A 23,279-nucleotide genomic window follows, 5' to 3' on the forward strand; every position below is an offset into this window, starting at 1 on the left:
GATAATTGCATTTAAAATAAAAACAGAAATATTAAATAAACTAATCAAACTCAAAGAGGATAAAACCCCTGGTCCGGATGGATTACATCTGCGCATTTTGAAAGAGTAGGAATCGCAGGATAGCGCAGATGAATACATGGCTTGAGCAGTGGTGCAGCAGGGAGGGATTCAAATTCTTGGGGCATTGGAACCGGTTCTGGGGGAGGTGGGACCAGTACAAACCGGACGTTCTGCACCTGGGCAGGACCGGAACCAATGTCCTAGGGGGAGTGTTTGCTAGTGCTGTTGGGGAGGAGTTAAACTAATATTGCAGGGGGATGGGAACCTATGCAGGGAGACAGAGGGAGACAAAAATGAGGCAAAAGCAAAAGACAGAAAGGAGATGAGGAAAAGTGGAGGGCGGAGAAACCCAAGGCAAAGAACAAAAAGGGCCACTGTACAGCAAAATTCTAAAAGGACAAAGGGTGTTAAAAAAGCAAGCCTGAAGGCTTTGTGTCTTAATGCAAGGAATATCCGCAATAAGGTGGATGAATTAACTGTGCAAATAGATGTTAACAAATATGATGTGATTGGGATTACGGAGACGTGGCTCCAGGATGATCAGGGCTGGGAACTCAACATCCAAGGGTATTCAACATTCAGGAAGGATAGAATAAAAAGAAAAGGAGGTGGGGTAGCATTGCTGGTTAAAGAGGAGATTAATGCAATAGTTAGGAAAGACATTAGCTTGGATGATGTGGAATCTATATGGGTAGAGCTGCAGAACACTAAAGGGCAAAAATCGTTAGTGGGAGTTGTGTACAGACCTCCAAACAGTAGTAGTGATGTTGGGGAGGGCATCAAACAGGAAATTGGGAGTGCATGCAATAAAGGTGCAGCAGTTATAATGGGTGACTTTAATATGCACATAGATTGGGCTAGCCAAACTGGAAGCAATACGGTGGAGGAGGATTTCCTGGAGTGCATAAGGGATGGTTTTCTGGACCAATATGTCGAGTAACCAACTAGGGGGGAAGCCATCTTAGACTGGGTGTTGTGTAATAAGAGAGGATTAATTAGCAATCTCATTGTGCGAAGCCCCTTGGGGAAGAGTGACCATAATATGGTGGAATTCTGCATTAGGATGGAGAATGAAACAGTTAATTCAGAGACCATGGTCCAGAACTTAAAGAAGGGTAACTTTGAAGATATGAGGCATGAATTGGCTAAGATAGATTGGCTAATGATACTTAAGGGGTTGACTGTGGATGGGCAATGGCAGACATTTAGAGACCGCATGGATGAATTACAACAATTGTACATTCCTGTCTGGCATAAAAATAAAAAAGGGAAGGTGGCTCAACCGTGGCTATCTAGGGAAATCAGGGATAGTATTAAAGCCAAGGAAATGGCATACAAATTGGCCAGAAATAGCAGCGAACCTGGGGACTGGGAGAAATTTAGAACTCAGCAGAGGAGGACAAAGGGTTTGATTAGGGCAGGGAAAATGGAGTACGAGAAGAAGCTTGCAGGGAACATTAAGGCGGATTGCAAAAGTTTCTATAGGTATGTAAAGAGAAAAAGGTTAGTAAAGACAAATGTAGGTCCCCTGCAGTCCGAATCAGGGGAAGTCATAACGGGGAACAAAGAAATGGCGGACCAATTGAACAAGTACTTTGGTTCAGTATTCACTAAGGAGGACACAAACAACCTTCCGGATATAAAAGGGGTCAGAGGGTCTAGTAAGGAGGAGGAACTGAGGGAAATCTTTATTAGTTGGGAAATTGTGTTGGGGGAAATTGATGGGATTGAAGGCCGATAAATCCCCAGGGCCTGATGGACTGCATCCCAGAGTACTTAAGGAGGTGGCCTTGGAAATAGCGGATGCATTGACAGTCATTTTCCAACATTCCATTGACTCTGGATCAGTTCCTATCGAGTGGAGGGTAGCCAATGTAACCCCACTTTTTAAAAAAAGGAGGGAGAGAGAAAACAGGGAATTATAGACCGGTCAGCCTGACCTCAGTAGTTGGTAAAATGATGGAATCAATTATTAAGGATGTCATAGCAGCGCATTTGGAAAATGGTGACATGATAGGTCCAAGTCAGCATGGATTTGTGAAAGGGAGATCATGCTTGACAAATCTTCTGGAATTTTTTGAGGATGTTTCCAATAAAGTGGACAAAGGAGTACCAGTTGATGTGGTATATTTGGACTTTCAGAAGGCTTTCGACAAGGTCCCACACAGGAGATTAATGTGCAAAGTTAAAGCACATGGGATTGGGGGTAGTGTGCTGACGTGGATTGAGAACTGGTTGTCAGACAGGAAGCAAAGAGTAGGAGTAAATGGGTACTTTTCGGAATGGCAGGCAGTGACTAGTGGGGTACCGCAGGGTTCTGTGCTGGGGCCCCAGCTGTTTACATTGTACATTAATGATTTAGACGAGGGGATTAAATGTAGTATCTCCAAATTTGCGGATGACACTAAGTTGGGTGGCAGTGTGAGCTGCGAGGAGGATGCTATGAGGCTGCAGAGTGACTTGGATAGGTTAGGTGAGTGGGCAAATGCGTGGCAGATGAAGTATAATGTGGATAAATGTGAGGTTATCCACTTTGGTGGTAAAAAGAGAGAGACAGACTATTATCTGAATGGTGACAGATTAGGAAAAGGGCAGGTGCAACGAGACCTGGTGTCATGGTACATCAGTCATTGAAGGTTGGCATGTAGGTACAGCAGGCGGTTAAGAAAGCAAATGGCATGTTGGCCTTCATAGCGAGGGGATTTGAGTACAGGGGCAGGGAGGTGTTGCTACAGTTGTACAGGGCCTTGGTGAGGCCACACCTGGAGTATTGTGTACAGTTTTGGTCTCCTAACTTGAGGAAGGACATTCTTGCTATTGAGGGAGTGCAGCGAAGATTCACCAGACTGATTCCCGGGATGGTGGGACTGACCTATCAAGAAAGACTGGATCAACTGGGCTTGTATTCACTGGAGTTCAGAAGAGTGAGAGGGGACCTCATAGAAACGTTTAAAATTCTGACGGGTTTGGACAGGTTGGATGCAGGAAGAATGTTCCCAATGTTGGGGAAGTCCAGAACCAGGGGTCACAGTCTAAGGATAAGGGGTAAGCCATTTAGGACCGAGATGAGGAGAAACTTCTTCACCCAGAGAGTGGTGAACCTGTGGAATTCTCTACCACAGAAAGTAGTTGAGGCCAATTCACTAAATATATTCAAAAGGGAGTTAGATGAAGTCCTTACTACTCGGGGGATCAAGTGGTATGGCGTGAAAGCAGGAAGGGGGTACTGAAGTTTCATGTTCAGCCATGAACTCGTTGAATGGCGGTGCAGGCTGGAAGGGCTGAATGGCCTACTCCTGCACCTATTTTCTATGTTTCTATGTTTAATGTAAGGGAGAGTTAGCAGAAGCATTACTACACATACTTAATAAGTGGTTAGGATCTGGAATGCACTGCCTGAAAGTCTGGTGGAGGCAGATTCAATCCAGGCTTTCAAAAGGGAGTTGGATAAGTACCTGAAGGAAAAAAATTTGCAGGGCTCCGGGGAAAGGACAGGGGAGTGGGACTAGCTCAAGCGTTCTTGCAGAGAGCCGGCATGGGCCGAATGGCCTCCTTCTGTGCTGTAGCCGTTCTATGATAATTTGTTAGAACAAGATGTCGTGCCAGAGGACTTACGTGGTACTTTATCGAAGAATAGCTTAAGTAAATACCTATATTTAAGAAGGGAGATAGAACATGTCCAGGAAATTATAGACCAGTCAGCATTACATCGGTAGTAGGAAAGATAATGGAATCCCGACTAAAGGTGAAAATAGTAGAACGTCTAGAAACTAAAAATATAATAATGAATAGTCAGTATGGATTTCAAAAGGGAATTGCATAGGATTGCATAGCATATACGGCACAGAAACAGGCCATTTGGCCCAACCAGTCTATGCCGGCGTTTATGTTCCACTCGAGCCTCCTCCCGTCTTTCCTCATCTAAATCTATCAGCATAACCCTCTATTCCCTTCTGTCTCATGCTTATCTAGCCTCCCCTTAAATGCATCCATACTATTCGCTTCATCCACTCGCTGTGATAGCGAGTTCCACATTCTCACCACTCTTTGGGTAAAGAAGTTTCTTCTGAATTCCCTGTTGGATTTCTTGGTGACGATCTTATATTGATGGCCTCTAGTTTTGCTCCTCCCCACAAGTGGAAACACTCTGTATCCACTCTGTCAAAACCATTCATCATTTTAAAGACCTCTATTAGGTCACTCCTCAGCCTTTTTTCAAGAAAAAAGAGACCCAGCCTGTTTATCCTTTCCTGATATGTATACCCTCGCATTTCTGGTATCATCCGTGTAAATCTTCTCTGCGTCCTCTCCAGTCCCTCTATATCTTTTTTGTAATATGGTGACCAGAACTGTATGCAGTGCTCCAAGTGTGGTCTAACCAAGGTTCGATACAGATTTAGCATAACTTCCCTACTTTTCAATTCTATGGCCCCAAGTTACCACACGCGGCAAAACAGGTGCCCCTCCGAGCTGGGCGCCCGTTTTTCGCGCCAAAAACGCGCTATTCTCGAGCGCTTTGCAGCTCGATGTCTGCTTGGCGTGGCGCACAAGGGGCGGAGCCTACCACTCGCGCCGATTTTGTAAGTAGGAGGGGGCGGGTACAATTTAAATGAGTTTTTTTCGTGCCGGCAACCCTGCGCGTGCGCGTTGGAGCGTTCACGCTCGCGCAGTCTGAAGTAAACATTGGCACTCGGCCATTTTTGTAGTTCTTTGTAGCTGTTCAATTTTTAAAATTTTTTAATAAAAGCACATTGCCCTTCCATGATCAGCACTGAGGCTTCTTGCAGCAGCGAGAAGGTGCAGGAAGCCTCAGAAGTTGAGGCAGCCGTTTCCCGACGGGCCTCCCTCCCCCCCCCCCCGCCGTCGGGAACGGCTGCCTCCCCCCCGCTGCCGTAGGTCGGGCCCTCACTGCCTCCCCCCCCCCCTCCCCCCCCCCCCCCCCCGCCGTCGGGAATGGCTGCCTCAACTTGTGAGGCTTCCTGCAGCCTTCTCCCTGCCTGAAGCACTTTCACACAGGTAGGAACATGGTTTATTTAATCTTTTCTTTGCTTATAAATTTTTATTCAGGTTGGAATTATTTGTGTAAGTATAACTAAGGATTTATTGTGGAATGTAATGACTTCCCTTTCCCCGCCCCACCTCGTTCCAGACGCCTAATTTGTAACCTGCGCCTGATTTTTTAATGTGTAGACAAGGTTTTTTCAAGCCTACAAAAATCTTCACTTGCTCCATTCTAAGTTAGTTTGGAGTACGTTTTCACTGTGGAAACTTTCAAATCAGGCGTCAGTGGCCATACACGCCCCCTTTGGAAAAAAAAAATTCTGTTCAAAAGTGAAACTGTTCTAACCGACTAGAACTGCAGAAAACTTAAAATGTGGAGAATTGCGATTTCTAAGATACTCTGTTCTCCACCAGTTGCTCCTAAAAATCAGGAGCAAATCATGTGGAAACTTGGGGCCTAAACCTCTAGAAATAAACCTTAGTTTGCTTTTTTTAGGCTTGCTAACCTGTGTCGCTACTTTTAGTGATTTGAAAGTCTTGCTTCACCAACCTCATTGAATTTTTTGAAGCGATAACATAGAGAGTAGACATGGGTAATGCAGTAGATGTAATTTATCTAGATTTTCAAAAGGCCTTTGATAAGTTACCACATAATAGATTAATGAATAAGGTCAGAGAATACGGAGTCGGGGCAAGTAGCAGAATGGATAACTAGCTGGCTTCAAGACAAAGCAGAGAGAGAGTAGGGGTAAAGGGTAGCTATTCAGTGACACGATATGAAGTGGTGTTCCACAAGGATCAGTGCTGGGACCACTGTTCACAACTTATATTAACAATTTAGACTTTGGAATCAAAAACACAATTTCTAAATTTGCAGGTGATGCCAAATTAGGGGTGGTGATCAATACTGAGGAGGACTGCAACAAATTACAGGAGCACATTAATAAATTTGCAGAATGAGCATATAATTGGCAAATGAAATTCAATATAGATAAATGTGAGGTATTACATTTTGGCAAGAAAATTGGGAGGTCACCTATTACTTAGAAAATACGAATCTAAATGGGGTAGCAGAGCAAAGGGATCTTGGAGTACAAATGCACACATCACTAAAAGTAGCGACATGGGTTAACAAGGTCATAAAAAAGCAAACCAAGCACTAGGGTCTATTTCTAAACGGATTGAATTGAAAAGTAGAGAAGTTATGCTAAACTTGTATCGAACCTTGGTAAGGCCACACATGGAGTACTGTGTACAATTCTGGTCGCCATAAAAAGGATATAGAGGCAGTGGGGATGGTGCAGGGAAGATTTACAAGGATAAGACCAGAAATGCGAGGGTATACCTATCAGGAAAGGATAAACAGGCTTGGGGGTCTCTTGAAAAGAGAAGGCTGAGGGGTCTAATAGAGGTAAAGACCAAATCGAGGTCTTTAAAATTATGAAATGTTTTGACAGAGTAGATAGAGTGTTTCTACTTGTGGGGAAGAGCAAAACTAGATCAATACAAGATAGTAATCAAGAAATCCAATCGGGAATTCAGGGGAAACTTCTTTACCCAGAGAGTGAGGAGAATGTGGAACTTGGTACCACAGGGAGTGGCTGAAACGAATAATATCGATGCATTTAAGGGGAGGCTAAATAAGCATATGAGGGAGAAGGAAATCGAGGGTTATGCTGATTGAGTTAGATGAGGAAAGGCAGGAGGAGGCTCAAGTGGAGCATAAAAGCTGGCATGGACTGGTCAGGCCAAATGGCCTGTTTCTGTGCTGTGTATATCTGGTGTGCAACGGTCACCACACGTTAAAAAAAATCCACGCACAAGCATCTTCCACCCTTCAAGATTTAGTTCGGGACCTGGAATTTTAAGCCCTTCATTGAAACACCTGTGAACTTTTTGACGTGGAAGCAAATCATCCTCGATTCGAGGGGCTGCCGATGATGATGATATCCTGTTGTAGGGGGTGGTGGGTCTGTCAGCTTGCCTTCCTGACCAGAGCGATTGTGAGTCGCTCCCGCTCCCTGGTTCTCGAGCTTGGATTTATTAATCAGGGTATGATAAAGTGCAGCAGACAACTGTTTTGTACAAAGAAGGTTTGGGTTTTATTCAAGAAAGCAAATAACAAAAATACACTCCAATAAAACTGTAACATCTTACAAAAAGGTTCTAAACAGTGAGGAATACTTTATTACAGGTAATAAACACGACAGAAATATCTCCCACCTCCCACTTACTCTCTAACTAGGTCAAACATTAGGGCTCCAGGGTTTCATGCTCACCAGATCTTTCCTTTTGACAGCTAGGGCTGTTTCGCGGTTTTGGGGTTCTTTGGTTATAGCCGGTTTGCCTTGCCATACCCCGGACATGGTAGAAGACCTCTGCTGTGTATTGAAGCCAGTTGGGGTGAGTCCGCTGATACGGTTAGACGCATTTTGGATTTATCTCTGGTGAGTACCCAATTTCCTTTGTTAGCAATAGGGTTTTAAGTTCTTTAGGTAATTTTTTACTCGCTGGATAGTCTAGGCACAAATTGTAGAGTGGAAAACTTGCGTGGACCCCGGTTTTCTTGGTTGATTTTCTTGGTTGGTTTCATCGGTCGCGGTGGTTGATGGCTGTTACCAAGTCAGTTGGTATTGATGTTCCACTGATTGGTTTTTGAAGTTCTTTTCTCCGATGTCACGATGTTTCTTCCTGTGTTTTCTCGCCGTGTGTTCTCGATCTTGATCTTGTTGTTCCGAAGTGATGGTCAGAAAAGTTTTTCCTGTGATGGTCAGAATAGTTCTCTTGTTATGATAGGCCTTCAATTATACTCTGAGAGGCTGCTTAATCTTCGCGCCAAATCTAACGTTTCTTTTGTTTGAGTTTTGCTGCCCATTGATTTTAAGTGATCTTCTTTGTATAAGTTTTGGCGGGCTAGCTAACTGAAACTTGATTAAATGTTTTAATCTGGCGTTGATAGACTTTGGGATGGCGATACTCCTTATTTATGAGCTGATGAACTCTTGTCCATTGTAATAGCACTGCTTTGGCTTCGGGAAGTCTGGGCTGAGCCAGATATTTCTATGCATGTTGAAAAAGTGTTGGAATATGTGTGTGATATTTGGGTCCTGTGGGTGGGGTAGATAATGTTCCTTCCGTGGTCGATTGTTTAAATGCTAATGTTTTCTGGGAGCCTGACTTATGGTTAAACAGCTCCCCCTGATTAGCTACAATATCCAAATTCTAAAGGTAAAGGTTGATCCCACCGCTCTGTCTGCAGTTTTTCCCCACAGGCCCAAGCATGCCTTTTAAAATCCCAAGCTTGGTTAAAACTCGTAGATTTCTTCCATATGCATTTTAGGATCCCAAACTTTCTGTTTAATATGCCCAAATCGAATTTCCTTTTCAGTGAGTCCAAACATGGGGGGCTTCCACGAATTTTGGAATCTTACACTGTGTAAAAACATTGATACTTTCTGGAGCTGAGTGAATCCAAAACTGTATGGGACATTCCCTATAATTCACTATCAAGGCTTTTCAAGGCTCTGGATACTAGCAAGGAATTTTGTTTTCAAGAATGTGACAAATTTAAGGGAAGTTTATCATGTTTAAAAATGAGGGAATATTTTCATTATAAAGTGCTTTCCCTCAATTTTCCTTCCTCTGGAATAATAGACAGTTTCGGAGAAAATATTTTTGTGTAGAGTTCCCACTCACGACGAATTACCATTTAATTGACATCAGTTGGGAATCTTGCTGACTTTCCATCGTCCCAGTCATTATATCACTAAAGCAGAATTTCAGGATATCAGGACGTGGCTGGTCTGGACAACATGCCTGTCCCCAGAACAAACTGCAGCCACACATCCTTAAAGCATATACATCAACAACAACTTGTATTTATATAGCGCCTTTAACATAGTGAAATATCCCAAGGTTCTTCACAGGAGTGTTGTGAGACAAAAAATTTGACACCGAGCCACGTAAGAAGAAATTAGGTGACCAAAAGCTTGGCCAAAGAGGTAGGTTTTAAGGAGCGGCTTAAAGGATGAGAGAGAAGTGGAGAGGTTTAGACACGGAGTTTCAAAGCTTAGGACTTATGTAACAAGAGGCACGGCCACCAATGGTTGAGCGATTATAATCAGGGATGCTCAAGAGGGCAGAATTAGAGGAGTGCAGACATTGGTGGGAGGGGGGGTTGTGGAGCTGGAGGCGATTAGAGATAAGGAGGGGCAAGGGCCATGGAGTGATTTGAAAACAAGGATGCGAATTTTGAAATCGAGGCATTATTTTATGGGGAGCCAATGTAGGTCCGTGAGCACGGGTGATGAGTGAGCAGGTCTTGGTACGAGTTAAGAACAGGCAGCTGAGTTTTGGATCACCTCACATTTACGTAGGGTAGAATGTGGGAGGCCAGTCAGGCGTGCATTAGAATACTCAAGTCTAGAGGCAACAAAGGCATGGATGAGGGTTTCAGTAGCAGATGAGCTGAGGCAGGGGCGGAGACGGGTGATGTTACGGAGGTGGAAATAGGCGGACTTTAGTTATTCCGCGGATATGTGGTCGGAAGCTCATTTCAGGGTCAAGTATGACGCCAAGGTTGCGAACAATCTGGTTCAGCCTCAGAAACAAGTTGGGGAGAGGGATGGAGTCAGTGGCTAGGGAACGGAGTTTGTGGAAGGGACTGAAAACAATGGCTTTGGTCTTCCCAATATTTAATGATGTTCTGAATTGTGCTTGGTTGCACATTATGGCATAGGGAAGTCAGCTGGAAATCTTTTTGTGCAAAAACTATTGCATTTGTGGAGTAAGTTACCATTGAGGCAGATATGCAGACAGTATAAATGGATTCAAGAGGCAATTCGATGAGATCCTGGGGAGGGAATTAATTGAGGGAGGTAGTGATAAAGCTGGTAGGTGGGATTGTGATCACAGCAGGAATAGCTGTTAGGCCTAGTTTTTGTTTTTGAAAATGTTAGTGAGATCAAATTATAATCATAAACCTCCCATATCATTATATTTCCAATGGTATTCCACATGGCTCTAGTCCCAGCTATTTAACCCACAAAAATCGTGGAAAGTATTTAGTTGAGGCGAAGCAATATTGGGCATGAAAATGCTAAAGTTTCAATATGGCTTTGTTTTGGTGGTAGGATAAAAGGATGATGTGATTTAAATGTTTCTTTAAAACTTGTGTTGATGGTGTTTGATTCCCGTCTCTTTCAGGCAGATGTTGAAGTGAGTGGGTCGTGTAGTTACTGATGCACCATGTATTCAGAGTGGCGGTCTCTGCAGCTCGTCATCCAGAGCGACCGAGGTCACATGAGTGTTCTGCACAGCTATCCCAACAATGTTGGCAAGGATGTGGCTCATGCTGTGGTACGTCCTCTGGGACAAGGCCTGAACAGTTCTTCTGCAACCAGCAATGAAAGCATTCTAAAAACAGACAAAGAGGCAAGTCACCTGAAGATTGATCAATGTGCTGTACTTTAAGGTTCAAATAAGAAGTTTTTGAGTAAATACTTCTGATTTTAAAATATCCTAACCTAACAATGCACATTAAAAAGGTAGCAAATGTGTACGTTGCGTCCCTCTTTGCTCAATCAAGAGGGACGCAACCCTGGGATGCCAGCGAGAGTGATGATGGGCTGAGGAGTAGGGAAGAAGGATTGGAGAAGCGGTAGGTGAAAAGGGGCGTATCTGAAGGAAATGAAGAGGATAAAGTGAGCAGCAGCAGGAAATGGCTGAAAAGGGATACTCTGGTCTGGAAGGAACACAGTATACACATGCAAGGGGACGCAGGAAATCTCAGCGTACATGGATCAGGGGCAGGGTTGGGCATGGCAAGGAGATCCTCAGGGTAGGGGCTGGTGCTCTAAGGTAACCAGTACAGCACACAAGGACCTTTTCTTGAGGGAAGAACCTCCAGGTAGGAGACAATAGGGTAAAGTCCAGTCAGCTTGCACTGCAGTTTGGCTTTAAGAATGACAGCTAGAATTATGTGTACACTCATTGAAGGTTAGATATAATGTGCATTCTAATTCAAGAAAAACAGATTGAGAAATCTATGGCAATTGAAGATGTGTAACATTATTACAGAAGATCTTCCATCCAAGTAAACAGTTTGTTTGATAGTATTAAATGCAGCTTTAATGCCGCACTGACTAAGGTGATCTCTTCAGGAACCATGTTGCCATTAAATTTGACCAATGACATTATTAATAACTACACAAAGGATATGATCTGCCTGTATATTTTGAACAAAGAATATTGTAGCACTCCTCAATCTGCTGACCCCAGATTTTGGTGGGGGGGGGGGGGGGGGGAAAGAGAGCATGTGTGAATTAAAAAGGAGGGAATTCTAGGTGTGAGCACTGTAAATGGTCAGTGTTTACTGCTAGAAGTATTCCAGTTAGTCTCTTGTGAACAATTTGGAAATCCTATTCATGTGGCTGCTTTATGGTCTTGGTTAAGCAGTGGTATCAATAGATCCCTTTGGAATGTGGTCATAAAATTGTAGCAATAGATCAGAGATTGTTTCCCAGTCATCTGAATACAGAGCAGGCACATTGAGGGGGTGGGGGCGGAGTTTGCTATCGCACACCATGTGTCCATTCCAGTGGAAGACTTGCAGGGCTTACAGGCAAATGGTTATTTTAAAAACATAAACACTCCTGGGAACGGTCATAGAAATATGGATTTCTATCATTTGGAAGAGGTCAAAAATGAAGATGCGTTAATTCGCAAAATGATGAAGTCCATCTATGATCTAATGATTGATCAAATTTCCCAGCTAATTTTAAATGATATATGCAGTTGACAGGAGGAGTTGAAATCTCCGCCCAGCCAGAAACAGGTCCAACTTTCCCTTGAAGGAATTCAGAGAATCCGCGTTCACTGTTCGATCAGGCAATATGTTCCACAGGTCCATTATTCTGAGAGAAAGACCTCCGTCTGATAACTTACCAACATCTACCTATACATAACTTGAGATTGTGACCCCTGGTTCTCCCCCACCCCCATAGGAAGACACAAATAACCTTCCGGAAATACTAGGGGACCGAGGGTCTAGCGAGAAGGAGAAACTGAAGGAAATCCTTATTCGTCAGTAATTGGTGTTAGGGAAATTGATGGGATTGAAGGCCGATAAATCCCCAGGGCCTGATAGTCTGCATCCCTGGGTACTTAAGGAAGTGGCCCTAGAAATAGTTGGTGGACATTTTCCAACATTCTATAGACTCGATCAGTTCCTATGGATTGGAGGGTAGCTAATGTAGCCCCACTTTTTAAAAAAGGAGGGAGCGAGAAAACAGGGAATTATAGACCGGTCAGCCTGACATTGGTGGTGGGGAAAATGTTGGAATCAATTATTAAAGATGTAATAGCAATGCATTTGGAAAGCAGTGACAGGATCGGTCCAATTCAGCATGGATTTATGAAAGGGAAATCATGCTTGACAAATCTTCTAGAATTTTTTGAGGATGTAACTAGTAGAGTGGACAAGGGAGAACCAGTGGATGTGTGGTGTATTTGGACTTTCAAAAGGCTTTTGACAAGGTTCCCCCACACAAGATTAGTGTGCAAAATTAAAGCACATGGTATTGGGGGTAATGTATTGATGTGGATAGAGAACTGTTTGGCAGACAGGAAGCAAAAGAGTGGGAATAAACGGGTGCTTTTCAGGATGGTAGGCAGTAACTAGTGGGGGGTACCGCAAGGCTCAGTGCTGGGACCTCAGCTATTTACAATATACATTAATGATTTAGACAAAGGAATTGAATGTAATATCTCCAAGTTTTCACATGACACTAAGCTGGGTGGCAGTGTGAGCTGTGAGGAGGATGCTAAGAGGCTGCAGGGTGACTTGGGATAGGTTAGATGAGTGGGCAAATGTATGGCAGATGCAGTATAATGTAGATAAATGTGAGGTTATCCACTTTGGTGGCATAAACAGGAAGGCAGAATATTATCTGAATGGTGGCAGATTAGGAAAAGGGGCGGTGCAATGAGACCTGGGTGTCATGGTACATCAGTCATTGAAAGTTGGCATGCAGGTACAGCCGGCGGTGAAGAAGGCAAATGGCATGTTGGCCTTCATAGCGAGAGGATTTGAGTTAGGAGCAGGGAGGTCTTGCTGCAGTTGTACAGGGCCTTGATGAGGCCTCACCTGGAATATTGTGTACAGTAGTTTTGGTTTCCTAATCTGAGGAAGGACATTCTTGCTATTGAGGAAGTACAGCGAAGGTTCACCAGACTGATCCCCAAGACGGCAGGACTGTGATATGAGGAAAGCCATGATCATATTGAATGGTGGTGCAGGCTCGAAGGGCCGAATGGCCTACTCCTGCACCTATTTTCTATGTTTCTATGTACCTATTTAGTTGAAACCTTTTGTCTACACAGCCCTTTATCATCATATAAATCTTGATCAAATCACCGTCAAATCTGCACTTCCCTAAAGTCCCAGCTCTTTTAGCCTGTCTCGATAACTAAAGTAATTTAATTTTGTGGCCCTCCTATGCACCCTTTCCAAAACAAGGTCTTCACAAGGACATAAGAACAGAACGATTAGGAACAGGAGTCGGCCATATGGCCCCTCGAGCCTGCCCCGCCATTCAATAAGATCATGGCTAATCTTCAACCACAACTCCACTTTTCTGACCGATCTCCATATACCTTGATTCCCCTAAAGTCCAAAAATCTCAGCCTTGAATATACTCAACGACTCAGCATCCACAGCCCTTTTAGGTAGAGAATTCCAAAGATTCACACCCGTCTGAGTGAAGAAATTCCTTCTCATCTCAGTCTTAAATGGCCAACCCTTTATCCTGAGATTGATACCAAGTTCTAATTTCTCCAGCCAGAGCAACCAATCTCTCAACACCTACCCTGTCAATCTCCCTCAGAATCTTGTATGTATGCTTAGTTTTATAGTGAATTGTCCTGCAAATTCACCCTAACTCTCTAGATATTGCTTATCGACATTGATCATGAACCTTTAGAGATCTATGCACTAGAACGCCCAGATATTTTTCTTTTTACACTGGCTACAGTTCTTTTCCCTGAAGGGTGAATGCATGTTCAGCATAGTTCTACCCACGTGCACGACACTATCATTGCCTAGTCACGGGTCATCCTCCAGCGCATCTACATCTGCTTGCAGTAGTCTAACCTCGTCTACAGTCCTACAAAATCCACAACGAGGCCTTGAAAAACATGGACCATTTTCCATACCTCGGGAGCCTACTGTCAACAAGGGCAGACACTGCCTTCCCTGTGCCAGTGCAACCTTCAGTCGCCTGAGGAATAGAGTGTTTGAAGACCAGGACCTCAAACCTGGCACTAAGCTCATGGTCTACAGGGCATTGATGATTCCCGCCCTCCTATATGACTCAGAGACATGGACTATGTACAGCAGACACCTCAAAACACTGGAGAAGTACCACCAATGCTGCCTCCACAAGATCCTGTAAATCCATTGGCAGGATAGGCGCACCAACGTCTGTGTTCTCGCTCAGGCCAACATTCCCAGCATCGAAGCACTGACCACGCTCGATCAGCTCCGCTGGATGGGCCACATCGCCCACATGCCTGACACGAAACTCCTAAAACAAGCGCTCTACTCGGAGCTCTGACACGGCAAGCGAACCCCAGGTGGGCAGAGGAAACGCTTCAAGGACACCCTCAAAGCCTCCTTGAAAAAATGTAACATCCCCACCGGCACCTGGGAATCCCTGGCCCAAGACTGCCCAAAGTGGAGGAAAAGCATCCGGGAGGCGTTGAACACCTCGAGTGTCTTCGCCGAGAGCAAGCTGAAGGAGCACATGGCAACCCAGGCACCCCAACCTCTCCTGTTCTTTCAGCCACCATCTGCCCCACCTGCTCCCGCATCGGACTCTTCAGTCACCTGAGAACTCATTTCTAGTGTGGAAGCAAGTCATCCTCGACTCCAAGGGACTGCCTATGATGATGATGATGACAGTTCTGACTCTCATACATATCTTAGTATCATCTGCAAACTTAATACCTACATCTAGATCATTAATGAAAATAGTAAATAGCAACAGCCTTAACACCGATTCCTACGGGACACCACTGGTAACCGGTCTTTAAGCAGATCCAAATCCATCTACAGCCACTTTCTGCCTGATGGCTTTCAGTTCCCAATCTAGCGTGGTAGATTGCCACTAATACCTGACCATTCAGTCTTGTAGCGAAGCTTCTTGTGCGTTACCTTATCAAAAGCTGCTTACCGGCTTTCCCTTGTCAACTATCTTGGTGACTTCAAACAATACAATTAAAGTAGTGGATCTGCGTGCCCTAGTCCAATTATCCGCCACCCTCTATCGCACTTTGGTCTTGATTCCAAGCATGCAGTGCTCGTACACATATATGATATTCTGCTATTAAGCTCCTTGAATGAAAAGGAAATGATAAATGTGCATCATCTATATGCTGGGTTATTTTGTTAACCTTTGCAATCTTTCCAGCAGTGGGAGCTAAATTGACATAACCTATATTTCTGAAGTTTCCAATCAACTTGACTCTACTCAGCTCAACAGATCACTAAATACCACCAGGAGCAGTTATCAGTGCTTAATAAATTCAAATAACTGTCAGCTACAATCAGAATCCGTCATGCACAGAACTGAGTCAGTCACACATTGTGTTTGAATGTGCTTGGCTTCTCCCTCAAGCTTTGGAGACCCCTGACACAACATTGCAGCATTTGGCTGGGGGCATGTTTCTGACCACAGCTGGAGAATTAGCATCTTCCTTGCGGCTGAACTAGAAGTGCGTCCTTGGTTGTCAGGAGTGGCCATGCTGACTCCCAGCGGCATGAGGGCACATGGAGTCGTCGGGCTCGAACTGAGTAACTTGCAAAAATGTTTGTAAACAGAAACAGTGATATTGTGCTTTATTCCCCTGGACAGGTCAAATGGACGATGGAGGTGCTATGTTATGGACTGACTCTGCCTTTGGATGGGGAAACGGTGAAACTGTGTGTAGATGTTTACACTGACTGGATCATGGCTTTGGTGGCTCGCCGTGACTCTATACCTCAGCCCATTAGCAAAGAACCAAATTTATATGTGCAAACTATTCTCAAACACCTACAGAATCTGTTTGTTCCCCGGTAAGTGTAAAGATCTTTTTCTGACCTCATTTGAAAGACTTTGTGCTTCGGTGGGAGTGTAAAATGGGCAGCAGCGGAACGGTGTCTATTATACGGGTGCTCTTCTCCTACTGCCTGTTTTACACCCCGCCAAGGTTGACCAATTCACCCATTTATCCTTTTCAGAAGTACTGTCGTGTGCATTGAGATTGCAGTTCCTTTAGCTATTCTTTGAAATTAAGTCACAGAATAGATTGGCGCCTGTCACAGTAAATACAGACTCATCAAAGCATTCAGGAAAGGCAAAGAGCTGAATCAGCAGGTTCTCAAGTAGGAAGTGAGACTGGATAAATATTCCATAGTTTGAGTCTTGAAGCAGACCGAAAGGATGGCTGAGCTAGATGGACTAGTCTTTTGGCGCATACTTTACTGTAATTGGGTATTTAATGATCTAACATAAGAAATAGGAGCAGGACTAGGCCATACGGTCCCTCGAGCTGCTCCGCCATTTAATACAATCATGGCTGATCCGATCATGGACTCAGGTTCACTTCCCTGCCCGCTCCCCATAACCCCTTATTCCCTTATCGTTTAAGAAACTGTCTATCTCTGTCTTAAATTTATTCAATGTCCCAGCTTCCACAGTTCAAAGGCAGTGAATTCCACAGATCCACAACCCTCAGAGAAGAAATTTCTCCTCATCTCAGTATTAAATGGGCGGCCCCTTATTCTAAGATTATTCCCTCTAGTTCTAGTCTCCCCTATCAGTGAAAACATCATCTCTGCATCCATCTTGTCAAGCCCCCTCATAATCTTGTATGTTTCGATAAGATCCCCTCTCATTCTTCTCAATTCCAGTGAGTAGAGGCCCAACCTACTCAACCTTTCCTCATAAGTCAAACCCCTCATCCCCAGAATCAACCGAGTGAACCTTCTCTAAACTTCCTCCAAAGCAAGTATATCCTTTCGTAAATATGTAAACCAAAACTGCATGCAGTATTCCAGGTGTGACCTCACCAATACCCTGTATAACTGTAGCAAGACTTCCCTGCTTTTATACTCCATCCCCTTTGCAATAAAGGCCAAGATTCAATTGACCTTCCTGATCGCTTGCTGTACCTGCATACTATCCTTTTGTGTTTCATGCACCAGTACCCCCAGGTCCCGCTGTACTGCAGCACTTGGCAATTTTTCTCCATTTAAATGATAACTTGCTCTTTGATTTTTTTTCTGCCAACGTGCACAACCTCACGCTTTCCAACATTATACTCCATCTGCCAAATTTTTGCCCACTCACTTAGCCTGTCTATGTCCTTTTGCAGATTTTGTGTGTCCTGCTCACACATTGCTTTTCCTCCCATCTTTATATCGTCAGCAAACTTGGCTACGTTACACTCAGTTGCTTCTTTCAAGTCGTTAATATAGATTGTAAATAGTTGGGGCCCAGCACTGATCCCTGCGGCACCCCACTACTTACTGATTGACAACCAGAGAATGAACCATTTATCCCGACTCTCTGTTTTCTGTCAGTTAGCCAATCCTCTATCCACGCTAATATATTAACCCCAACCCAGTGAACTTTCATCTCGTGCAGTAACCTTTTATGTGGCACCTTGCCAAATGCCTTCTGGAAGTCCAAATACACCACATCCACTGGCTCCCCTTTATCAACCCTGTTTGTTACATAGAAACATAGAAAATAGGTGCAGGAGTAGGCCATTCGGCCCTTCTAGCCTGCACCGCCATTCAATGAGTTCATGGCTGAACATGCAACTTCAGTACCCCATTCTTGCTTTCTTGCCATACCCCTTGATCCCCCTAGTAGTAAGGACTTCATCTAACTCCGTTTTGAATATATTTAGTGAATTGGCCTCAACAACTTTCTGTGGTAGAGAATTCCACAGGTTCACCAATCTCTGGGTGAAGAAGTTTCTCCCCATCTCGGTCCTAAATGGCTTACCCCTTATCCTTAGACTGTGACCCCTGGTTCTGAACTTCCCCAACATTGTGAACATTCTTCCTGCATCTAACCTGTCTAAACCCATCAGAATTTTAAACGTTTCTATAAGGTCCCCTCTCATTCTTCTCAACTCCAGTGAATACAAGCCCAGTTGATTTAGTCTTTCTTGATAGGTCAGTCCCGCCATCCCAGGAATCAGTCTGGTGAACCTTCGCTGCACTCCCTCAATAACAAGAATGTCCTTCCTCAGGTTAGGAGACCAATACTGTACACAATACTCCAGGTGTGGCCTCACCAAGGCCCTGTACAACTGTAGCAACACCTCCCTGCCCCTGTACTCAAATTCCCTCGCTATGAAGGCCAACATGCCATTTGCTTTCTTAACCGCCTGCTGTACCTGCATGCCAACCTTCAATGACTGATGTACCATGACACCCAGGTCTCGTTGCACCTCCCCTTTTCCTAATCTGTCACCATTCAGATAATAGTCTGTGTCTCTGTTTTTACCACCAAAGTGGACAACCTCACATTTATCCACATTATACTTCATCTGCCATGCATTTGCCCACTCACCTAACCTATCCAAGTCGCTCTGCAGCCTCATAGCATCCTCCTCGCAGCTCAGACTGCCACCTAACTTAGTGTCATCTGCAAATTTGGAGATGCTACATTTAATTCCCTCGTCTAAATCATTAATATACAGTGTAAACAGCTGGGGCCCCAGCACAGAACCTTGCGGTACCCCACTACTCACCGCCTGCCATTCTGAAAAGTACCCATTTATTCCTACTCTTTGCTTCCTGTCTGACAACCATTTCTCAATCCATGTCAGCACACTACCCCCAATCCCATGTGCTTTAACTTTGCACATTAATCTCTTGTGTGGAACCTTGTCGAAAGCCTTCTGAAAGTCCAAATATACCACATCAAATGGTTCTCCCTTGTCCACTCTACTGGAAACATCCTCAAAAAATTCCAGAAGATTTGTCAAGCATGATTTCCCTTTCACAAATCCATGCTGACTTGGACCTATCATGTCACCTCTTTCCAAATGCGCTGCTATGACATCCTTAATAATTGATTCCATCATCTTACCCACTACCGATGTCAGGCTGACCGGTCTATAATTCCCTGTTTTCTCTCCCTCCTTTTTTTTAAAAAGTGGGGTTACATTGGCTACCCTCCACTCGATAGGAACTGATCCAGAGTCAATGGAATGTTGGAAAATGACTGTCAATGCATCCGCTATTTCCAAGGCCACCTCCTTAAGTACTCTGGGATGCAGTCCATCAGACCCTGGAGATTTATCGGCCTTCAATCCCATCAATTTCCCCAACACAATTTCCCGACTAATAAGGATTTCCCTCAGTTCCTCCTCCTTACTAGACCCTCTGACCCTTCTTATATCCGGAATGTTGTTAGTGTCCTCCTTAGTGAATACTGAACCAAAGTACTTGTTCAATTGGTCCGCCATTTCTTTGTTCCCCGTTATGACTTCCCCTGATTCTGACTGCAGGGGACCTACATTTGTCTTTACTAACCTTTTTCTCTTTACATATCTATAGAAACTTTTGCAATCCGTCTTAATGTTCCCTGCAAGCTTCTTCTCGTACTCCATTTTCCCTGCCCTAATCAAACCCTTTGTCCTCCTCTGCTGAGTTCTAAATTTCTCCCAGTCTCCAGGTTCACTGCTATTTCTGGCGAATTTGTATGCCACTTCCTTGGCTTTAATACTATCCCTGATTTCCCTTGATAGCCACGGTTGAGCCACCTTCGCTTTTTTAATTTTATGCCAGACAGGAATGTACAATTGTAGTTCATCCATGCGGTCTCTAAATGTCTGCCATTGCCCATCCACAGTCAACCCCTCAAGTATCATTCGCCAATCAATCCTAGCCAATTCACGCCTCATACCTTCAAAGTTACCCTTCTTTAAGTTCTGGACCATGGTCTCTGAATTAACTGTTTCATTCTCCATCCTAATGCAGAATTCCACCATATTATGGTCACTCTTCCCCAAGGGGCCTCGCACAATGAGATTGCTAATTAATCCTCTCTCATTACACAACACCCAGTCTAAGATGGCCTCTCCCCTCGTTGGTTCCTCGACATATTGGTCTAGAAAACCATCCCTTATGCACTCCAGGAAATCTTCCTCCACCGTATTGCTTCCAGTTTAATTAGCCCAATCTATGTGCATATTAAAGTCACCCATTATAACTGCTGCACCCTTATTGCATGCACCCATAATTTCTTGTTTGATGCCCTCCCCAACATCACTACTATTGTTTGGAGGTTTGTACACAACTCCCACTAACGTTTTTTGCCCTTTGGTGTTCTGCAGCTCTACCCATATAGATTCCACATCATTCAAGCTAATGTCATTCCTAACTATTGCATTAATCTCCTCTTTAACCAGCAATGCTACCCCACCTCCTTTTCCTTTTATTCTATCCTTCCTGACTGTTGAATACCCCTGGATGTTGAGTTCCCAGCCCTGATCATCCTGGAGCCACGTCTCCGTAATCCCAATCACATCATATTTGTTAACATCTATTTGCACAGTTAATTCATCCACCTTATTACGGATACTCCTTGCATTAAGACACAAAGCCTTCAGGCTTGTTTTTTTAACACCCTTTGTCCTTTTAGAATTTTCCTGTACAGTGGCCCTTTTTGTTGTTTGTCTTGCGTTTCTCTGCCCTCCACTTTTTCTCATCTCCTTTCTGTTTTTTGCTTTTGTCTCTTTTTTGTTTCCCTCTGTCTCCCTCCATTGGTTCCCATTCCCCTGCCATATTAGTTTAACCCCTCCCCAACAGCACTAGCAAACACTCCCCCTAGGACATTGGTTCCAGTCCTGCCCAGGTGCAGACCGTCCGGTTTGTACTGGTCCCACCTCCCCCAGAACCGGTTTCAATGCCCCAGGAATTTGAATCCCTCCCTGCTGCACCACTGCTCAAGCCACGTATTCATCTGCGCTATCCTGCGATTCCTACTCTGACTAGCACGTGGTACTGGTAGCAATTCCGAGATTACTACTTTTGAGGTCCTACTTTTTAATTTAGCTCCTAGCTCCTTAAATTCGTTTCGTAGGACCTCATCCCTTTTTTTACCTATGTCGTTGGTACCAATGTGCACCACGACAACTGGCTGTTCTCCCTCCCTTTTTAGAATGTCCTGCACTCGCTCCGAGACATCCTCGACCTTTGCACCAGGGAGGCAACATACTATCCTGGAGTCTCGGTTGCGGCCGCAGAAACGCCTATCTATTCCCCTAACAATTGCATCCCCTATCACTATCGCTCTCCCACTCTTTTTCCTGCCCTCCTGTGCAACAGAGCCAGCCACGGTGCCATGAACTTGGCTGCTGATGCCCTCCTGATGAGTCATCTCCCTCAACAGTACTCAAAGCAGTGTATCTGTTTTGCAGGGGGATGACTACAGGGGACCCTTGCACTACCTTCTTTGCACTGCTCTTCCTGCTGGTCTTCCATTCCCTATCTGGCTGTGGACCCTTCTTCTGTGGTATGACCAACTCGCTACACGTGCTACTCACGTCATTCTCAGCATCGTGGATGCTCCAGAGTGAATCCACCTTCAGCTCCAACTCCGCAGCGCGGTCCGTCAGGAGCTGGAGGTGGATACACTTCCCGCACATGTAGTCGTCAGGGACACTGGCGTCATCCCTGAGTTCCCACATGGTACAGGAGGAGCATAACACGCGACCGAGCTCTTCTGCCATGACTTAGAAACATAGAAACATAGAAACATAGAAACATAGAAAATAGGTGCAGGAGAAGGCCATTCGGCCCTTCTAGCCTGCACCGCCATTCAATGAGTTCATGGCTGAACATTCAACTTCAGTACCCCATTCCTGCTTTCTCGCCATACCCCTTGATCCCCCTAGCAGTAAGGACCTCATCTAACTCCTTTTTGAATATATTTAGTGAATTGGCCTCAACAACTTTCTGTGGTAGAGAATTCCACAGGTTCACCACTCTCTGGGTGAAGAAGTTCCTCCGCATCTCGGTCCTAAATGGCTTACCCCTTATCCTTAGACTGTGACCCCTGGTTCTGGACTTCCCCAACATTGGGAACATTCTTCCTGCATCTAACCTGTCTAACCCCGTCAGAATTTTATATGTTTCTATGAGGTCCCCTCTCATTCTTCTGAACTCCAGTGAATACAAGCCCAGTTGATCCAGTCTTTCTTGATAGGTCAGTCCCGCCATCCCGGGAATCAGTCTGGTGAACCTTCGCTGCACTCCCTCAATAGCAAGAATGTCCTTCCTCAGGTTAGGAGACCAAAACTGTACACAATACTCCAGATGTGGCCTCACCAATGCCCTGTACAACTGTAGCAACACCTCCCTGCCCCTGTACTCAAATCCCCTTGCTATGAAGGCCAACATGCCATTTGCTTTCTTAACCGCCTGCTGCACCTGCATGCCAACCTTCAATGACTGATGTACCATGACACCCAGGTCTCTTTGCACCTCCCCTTTTCCTAATCTGTCACCATTCAGATAATAGTCTGTCTCTCTGTTTTTACCACCAAAGTGGATAACCTCACATTTATCCACATTATACTTCATCTGCCATGCATTTGCCCACTCACCTAACCTATCCAAGTCGCTCTGCAGCCTCACAGCATCCTCCTCGCAGCTCACACTGCCACCCAACTTAGTGTCATCCGCAAATTTGGAGATACTACATTTAATCCCCTCATCTAAATCATTAATGTACAGTGTAAACAGCTGGGGCCCCAGCACAGAACCTTGCGGTACCCCACTAGTCACTGCCTGCCATTCTGAAAAGTACCCATTTACTCCTACTCTTTGCTTCCTGTCTGACAACCAGTTCTCAATCCATGTCAGTACACTACCCCCAATCCCATGTGCTCTAACTTTGCACATCAATCTCTTGTGTGGGACCTTGTCGAACGCCTTCTGAAAGTCCAAATATACCACATCAACTGGTTCTCCCTTATCCACTCTACTGGAAACATCCTCAAAAAATTCCAGAAGATTTGTCAAGCATGATTTCCCTTTCACAAATCCATGCTGACTTGGACCTATCATGTCACCTCTTTCCAAATGCACTGCTATGACATCCTTAATAATTGATTCCATCATTTTACCCACTACCGATGTCAGGCTGACC

The 23,279-nt window shown here is 44.6% G+C and overlaps 1 protein-coding gene across 4 annotated transcripts in view; it reads left to right on the forward strand.

Annotated features, from left to right (window-relative positions):
• ralgapb (Ral GTPase activating protein non-catalytic subunit beta) overlaps positions 1–23,279 on the forward strand; it is a 140,631-nt gene that overhangs the window by 15,582 nt on the left and 101,770 nt on the right. For all 4 annotated transcript variants that reach the window (XM_070896492.1, XM_070896493.1, XM_070896494.1 and 1 more), the window contains exons 2-3: positions 10,267–10,494; positions 15,975–16,177. In XM_070896492.1, coding sequence (XP_070752593.1) covers positions 10,309–10,494; positions 15,975–16,177 — 389 coding nt within the window. In that variant the 5' untranslated portion in view covers positions 10,267–10,308. The remainder of the gene's footprint in view (positions 1–10,266; positions 10,495–15,974; positions 16,178–23,279) is intronic.

This window comes from Pristiophorus japonicus, chromosome 12 (genome assembly GCF_044704955.1).
Source record: "Pristiophorus japonicus isolate sPriJap1 chromosome 12, sPriJap1.hap1, whole genome shotgun sequence".
Taxonomy (NCBI): Eukaryota; Metazoa; Chordata; class Chondrichthyes; family Pristiophoridae; genus Pristiophorus; species Pristiophorus japonicus.